This window comes from Coregonus lavaretus, assembly GCF_964263955.1.
Source record: "Coregonus lavaretus genome assembly, chromosome: 10".
In the NCBI taxonomy this organism is placed as follows: Eukaryota; Metazoa; Chordata; class Actinopteri; order Salmoniformes; family Salmonidae; genus Coregonus; species Coregonus lavaretus.
In genome coordinates, this window is record NC_139997.1 from 2,851,563 (window position 1) to 2,859,062 (window position 7,500).

Consider the following 7,500-nt stretch of genomic DNA (forward strand, 5'->3'; position numbering starts at 1 on the left):
TCCTCTGTCCTCCACTCGTTACCTGTATTAATGGCACCTGTTTGAACTTGTTATCAGTATAAAAGACACCTGTCCACAACCTCAAACAGTCACACTCCAAACTCCACTATGGCCAAGACCAAAGAGCTGTCAAAGGACACCAGAAACAAAATTGTAGACCTGCACCAGGCTGGGAAGACTGAATCTGCAATAGGTAAGCAGCTTGGTTTGAAGAAATCAACTGTGGGAGCAATTATTAGGAAATGGAAGACATACAAGACCACTGATAATCTCCCTCGATCTGGGGCTCCACGCAAGATCTCACCCCGTGGGGTCAAAATGATCACAAGAACGGTGAGCAAAAATCCCAGAACCACACGGGGGGAACTAGTGAATGACCTGCAGAGAGCTGGGACCAAAGTAACAAAGCCTACCATCAGTAACACACTACGCCGCCAGGGACTCAAATCCTGCAGTGCCAGACGTGTCCCCCTGCTTAAGCCAGTACATGTCCAGGCCCGTCTGAAGTTTGCTAGAGTGCATTTGGATGATCCAGAAGAGAATTGGGAGAATGTCATATGGTCAGATGAAACCAAAATATAACTTTTTGGTAAAAACTCAACTCGTCGTGTTTGGAGGACAAAGAATGCTGAGTTGCATCCAAAGAACACCATACCTACTGTGAAGCATGGGGGTGGAAACATCATGCTTTGGGGCTGTTTTTCTGCAAAGGGACCAGGACGACTGATCCGTGTAAAGGAAAGAATGAATGGGGCCATGTATCGTGAGATTTTGAGTGAAAACCTCCTTCCATCAGCAAGGGCATTGAAGATGAAACGTGGCTGGGTCTTTCAGCATGACAATGATCCCAAACACACCGCCCGGGCAACGAAGGAGTGGCTTCGTAAGAAGCATTTCAAGGTCCTGGAGTGGCCTAGCCAGTCTCCAGATCTCAACCCCATAGAAAATCTTTGGAGGGAGTTGAAAGTCTGTGTTGCCCAGCGACAGCCCCAAAACATCACTGCTCTAGAGGAGATCTGCATGGAGGAATGGGCCAAAATACCAGCAATAGTGTGTGAAAACCTTGTGAAGACTTACAGAAAACGTTTGACCTGTGTCATTGCCAACAAAGGGTATATAACAAAGTATTGAGAAACTTTTGTTATTGACCAAATACTTATTTTCCACCATAATTTGCAAATAAATTCATTAAAAATCCTACAATTTGATTTTCTGGATTATTTTTTCTCATTTGTCTGTCATAGTTGACGTGTACCTATGATGAAAAATACAGGCCTCTCTCATCTTTTTAAGTGGGAGAACTTGCACAATTGGTGGCTGACTAAATACTTTTTTCCCCCACTGTACTTGTATAGCCCTATGGGCTCTGGTCAAAAGTAGTGCACTATGTAGGGGATAGGGTGCCATTTGGGATGCACTCTAGCAGCTGTAGCAGAGTATTGACATACTGTACAGTACAAGACAAAGCCTTTAAAGAATATCCACAGGATTAACCCCTCCCCCCTGACCTTAAAGAATATCCACAGGATTAACCCCTCCCCCCTGACCTTAAAGAATATCCACAGGAGGAATGCTTCCTCCCTGACCTTTATCTCGGGGAGTTTGGACAGATACATTTGATTTTTACGACACACCTTTAATGAAAGGAAAACATCTTCCCCCCAATAAGTATATCTGTCTGGTGTGGGTGTTAGTCCGTTGAAAATCTCACCTTCTTTGTTTTGAGATATATCCTGACAGAGTTTCCAGGTAAGGGGTCTTTCCAGGTATGTTATCTGTGAAGGCAGTGAGTCAACAGGGTTAGTTTGGCCATACCACTCATTCCCTGATGACGATGTGTGTTAAGCTGTGAGGCTGGCGTGCATGACGTTGCCCAGTGTGTGTGACATAGACTGATGTGTGTAACCGGTGTGTGTGTGTGTGTGTGTGTGTGTGTGTGTGAGGCTGGTGTGTGTGACATGGCTGTTTCAGCATCAGAGCATTATCAGAGGTGAGAAAAAAAAAAAACCTATGAGCTCCCTGCCTCAGTCCAACAGAGGGAGATTAACCAATACAGACAATGGGTACTGTCATGGGCTGATTCTCAGTGTGTCTAACCACAGTGTTCAGAGCTCACAGCATTGACGGATTCACGCTACACAGTTTTCCTCACACGTTAGAACTCACAGGCTTTCTCTTCAGTTTCAATAGGGAAGACGTCCAGAGAGCTACAGGGAGAACATAGAAAATATGTTGGTTATGGTTAGGCCATTTCGTTAGGCCATTTAACCCTCTCCGATACCATGCGTTGACCCAGTAATGGGTCAAACAAACATGATGGCATGTCTCTCTGAACCCGTCCGATCTCGTCACTGAACATACATGACTTCAGATCCATCCATGCATCTTGTCACGGACATACATACATGTCACGAACATACATATTACATACGATGCTATAACCACCGCTACAAATGAAGCTACTTATCTGTTAACATTCTCTATCTCTCTCTCTCTTTCACTGACTGCTTCTGTATGACACTTCTACTGCACTGCAATGATCTATCTATAACTGAAAATAACGGTTCCCTTTCCTTGTCTGTGATCATCTTGATCACTTGTTCTTCTTTCCTTCCTGCTCTTTCTTTCCTTCCTTTCTTCTCATTCCATCGGTCATGCTCCTGTTGTTTTATTCCTTCCTTCCTTCTTCCCTTCCTTCCTTCCTTCCTTCCTTCTTCCCTTCCTTCCTTCCTTCCTTCCTTCCTTCCTTCCTTCCTTCCTTCCTTCCTTCCTTCCTTCCTTCCTTCCTTCCTTCCTTCCTTCCTTCTTCCCTTCCTTCCTTCCTTCCTTCCTTCCTTCCTTCCTTCCTTCCTTCCTTCCTTCCTTCCTTCCTTCCTTCCTTCTTTCTTCCCTTCCTTCCTTCCTTCCTTCCTTCCTTCCTTCTTCCCTTCCTTCCTTCCTTCCTTCCTTCTTTCTTCCCTTCCTTCCTTCCTTCCTTCCTTCCTTCTTCCCTTCCTTCCTTCCTTCCTTCCTTCCTTCCTTCCTTCCTTCCTTCCTTCCTTCCTTCCTTCCTTCCCTCCCGCCCTCTCTACTTCCTAAATAACTAACACACCTACCTAGAAACAGTAGCCTCCCCAACACCAGCCCCTCAGGTCCCTAGCCCTGAGTCCCCTACTTATTTGACTTACTCCTCTCCTCCTCCACCAGTTGTCCCCAGCTCAGGTGTCCTCCTCCCCTCTGCTCCCCGTGACGTGGTCCCTGTCCTAGTGTCCAGCCGTTTTGTCCGCCTCAGCTGGCGCCCCCCGCAGGAGACCAGAGGAACAGTCCAGACCTACGGCATCTACTACTCCCAGGACACTGTCAACAGGTACGGTTAAATACTATATGGTATGGTCTACTACATGGTCTGGTCTACTATATGGTCTGGTCTACTACATGGTCTGGTCTACTACATGGTCTGGTCTGGTCTACCACATGGTCTGGTCTACTACATGTTCTGGTCTACTACATGTTCTGGTCTACTACATGGTCTGGTCTACTACATGGTCTGGTCTGGTCTACTACATGGTCTGGTCTGGTCTACTATATGGTCTGGTCTACTACATGTTAAGGTCTACTACATGTTCTGGTCTACTACATGGTCTGGTCTACTACATGGTCTGGTCTGGTCTACTACATGGTCTGGTCTGGTCTACTACATGGTCTGGTCTACTACATGGTCTGGTCTGGTCTACTACATGGTCTGGTCTGGTCTACTACATGGTCTGGTCTACTACATGGTCTGGTCTACTACATGGTCTGGTCTACTACATGGTCTGGTCTACTACATGGTCTGGTCTACTACATGGTCTGGTCTACTACATGGTCTGGTCTATTACATGGTCTGGTCTACTACATGGTCTGGTCTACTACATGTTCTGGTCTACTACATGGTCTGGTCTACTACATGGTCTGGTCTACTACATGGTCTGGTCTACTACATGGTCTGGTCTACTACATGGTCTGGTCTGGTCTGGTCTGGTCTACTACATGGTCTGGTCTGGTCTACTATATGGTCTGGTCTACTACATGGTCTGGTCTACTATATGGTCTGGTCTACTACATGGTCTGGTCTATTACATGGTCTGGTCTACTACATGGTCTGGCCTGGTCTACTATATTTATTTTTTTATTTTATTTTATTTCACCTTTATTTAACCAGGTAAGCCAATTGAGAACAAGTTCTCATTTACAACTGCGACCTGGCCAAGATAAAGCAAAGCAGTGCGATAAAAACAACAACACAGAGTTACATATGGGGTAAAAAACATAAAGTCAAAAATACAACAGAAAATATATATACAGTGTGTGCAAATGTAGCAAGTTATGGAGGTAAGGCAATAAATAGGCTATAGTGCAAAATAATTACAATAGTATTAACACTGATAGATGTGCAGAAGTTGATGTGCAAATAGAGATACTGGGGTGCAAATGAGCAAAATAAATAACAATATGGGGATGAGGTAGTTAGGTGGGCTAATTTCAGATGGGCTGTGTACAGGTGCAGTGATCGGTAAGCTGCTCTGACAACTGATGCTTAAAGTTAGTGAGGGAGATAAGAGTCTCCAGCTTCAGAGATTTTTGCAATTCGTTCCAGTCATTGGCAGCAGAGAACTGGAAGGAATGGCGGCCAAAGGAGGTGTTGGCTTTGGGAATGACCAGTGAGATATACCTGCTGGAGCGCAGACTACGGGTGGGTGCTGCTATGGTGACCAATGAGCTAAGATAAGGCGGGGATTTGCCTAGCAGTGATTTATAGATGGCCTGGAGCCAGTGGGTTTGACGACGAACATGTAGTGAGGACCAGCCAACAAGAGCGTACAGGTCACAGTGGTGGGTAGTGTATGGGGCTTTGGAGACAAAACGGATGGCACTGTGATAGACTACATCCAATTTGCTGAGTAGAGTGTTGGAGGCTATTTTGTAAATGACATCGCCGAAGTCAAGGATCGGTAGGATAGTCAGTTTTACGAGGGCATGTTTGGCAGCATGAGTGAAGGAGGCTTTGTTGCGAAATAGGAAGCCGATTCTACATTTAACTTTGGATTGGAGATTCTTTATGTGAGTCTGGAAGGAGAGTTTACAGTCTAACCAGACACCTAGGTATTTGTAGTTGTCCACATACTCTAGGTCAGACCCGTCAAGAGTGGTGATTCTAGTCGGGTGGGCGGGTGCCAGCAGCGTTCGATTGAAAAGCATGCATTTAGTTTTACTAGTGTTTAAGAGCAGTTGGAGGCTACTGAAGGAGTGTTGTATGGCATTGAAGCTCGTTTGGAGGTTTGTTAACACAGTGTCCAATGAAGGGCCAGATGTATACAAAATGGTGTCGTCTGCGTAGAGGTGGATCTGAGAGTCTGGTCTACTACATGGTCTGTTTCTACTACATGTTCTGGTCTACTACATGTTCTGGTCTACTACATGTTAAGGTCTACTACATGGTCTGGTCTACTACATGGTCTGGTCTGGTCTACTACGTGGTCTTGTCTACTACATGTTCTGGTCTACTACATGTTCTGGTCTACTACATGTTCTGGTCTACTACATGGTCTGGTCTACTACATGGTCTGGTCTACTACATGTTCTGGTCTACTACATGGTCTGGTCTACTACAATGTCTGGTCTACTACATGGTCTGGTCTGGTCTACTACATGGTCTGTTTCTACTACGTGGTCTTGTCTACTACATGTTCTGGTCTACTACATGTTCTGGTCTACTACATGGTCTGGTCTACTACATGTTCTGGTCTACTACATGGTCTGGTCTACTACATGGTCTGGTCTGGTCTACTACATGGTCTGGTCTGGTCTACTACGTGGTCTTGTCTACTACATGTTCTGGTCTACTACATGTTCTGGTCTACTACATGGTCTGGTCTACTACATGTTCTGGTCTACTACATGGTCTGGTCTACTACATGGTCTGGTCTACTACATGGTCTGGTCTGGTCTACTACATGGTCTGGTCTGGTCTACTACATGGTCTGGTCTAGTCTACTACATGGTCTGGTCTACTACATGGTCTGGTCTGGTCTACTACATGGTCTGGTCTACTGCATGGTCTGGTCTACTACATGTTCTGGTCTACTACATGGTCTGGTCTACTGCATGGTCTGGTCTACTACATGGTCTGGTCTACTACATGTTCTGGTCTACTACATGGTCTGGTCTACTACATGGTCTGGTCTACTACATGTTCTGGTCTACTACATGGTCTGGTCTACTACATGGTCTGGTCTGGTCTACTACATGGTCTGGTCTGGTCTACTACATGGTCTGGTCTAGTCTACTACATGGTCTGGTCTACTACATGGTCTGGTCTGGTCTACTACATGGTCTGGTCTACTGCATGGTCTGTTCTGGTCTACTACATGGTCTGGTCTAGTCTACTACATGGTCTGGTCTACTACATGGTCTGGTCTGGTCTACTACATGGTCTGGTCTACTACATGGTCTGGTCTACTACATGGTCTGGTCTGGTCTACTACATGGTCTGGTCTACTACATTTTCTGGTCTACTACATGGTCTGGTCTACTACATGGTCTGGTCTACTACATGTTCTGGTCTACTACATGGTCTGGTCTACTACATTGTCTGGTCTAGTCTACTACATTGTCTGGTCTACTACATGGTCTGGTTTGGTCTACTGCATGGTCTGGTCTACTATATGGTCTGGTCTACTACATGGTCTGTTTCTACTACATGTTCTGGTCTACTACATGTTCTGGTCTACTACATGGTCTGGTCTACTACATGGTCTGTTTCTACTACATGGTCTGTTTCTACTACATTTTCTGGTCTACTACATTTTCTGGTCTACTACATGTTCTGGTCTACTACATGGTCTGGTCTACTACATGGTCTAGTCTACTACATGGTCTGGTCTGGTCTACTACATGGTCTGGTCTGGTCTACTACATGGTCTGTTTCTACTACATGTTCTGGTCTGGTCTACTACATGTTCTGGTCTACTACATGGTCTGGTCTACTACATGTTCTGGTCTACTACATGGTCTGGTCTACTACATGTTCTGGTCTACTACATGGTCTGGTCTATTACATGGTCTGGTCTACTACATGGTCTGGCCTACTAAATGGTCTGGTCTGGTCTACTACATGGTCTGTTTCTACTACATGGTCTGTTTCTACTACATGGTCTGGTCTGGTCTACTACATGGTCTGGTCTACTGCATGGTCTGGTCTGGTCTACTGCATGGTCTGGTCTGGTCTACTACATGGTCTGTTTCTACTACATGGTCTGGTCTACTATATGGTCTGGTCTACTACATGTTCTGGTCTACTACATGGTCTGGTCTACTACATGGTCTGGTCTACTACATGGTCTGGTCTACTACATGGTCTGTTTCTACTACATGGTCTGGTCTACTATATGGTCTGGTCTACTACATGGTCTGGTCTACTACATGGTCTGGTCTACTCTATGGTCTGGTCTGGTCTACATGGTCTGGTCTGGTCTGGTCTAC

The 7,500-nt window shown here is 45.5% G+C and overlaps 1 protein-coding gene across 1 annotated transcript in view; it reads left to right on the forward strand.

Annotated features, from left to right (window-relative positions):
• The window catches only part of LOC311135794 (netrin receptor DCC-like), a gene marked incomplete at both ends in the record, with an annotated part of 433,415 nt that overhangs the window by 314,288 nt on the left and 111,627 nt on the right, over positions 1-7,500 (forward strand). The window contains one exon of the mRNA XM_084169836.1: positions 3,187-3,346. Coding sequence (XP_084025962.1) covers positions 3,187-3,346 — 160 coding nt within the window. The remainder of the gene's footprint in view (positions 1-3,186; positions 3,347-7,500) is intronic.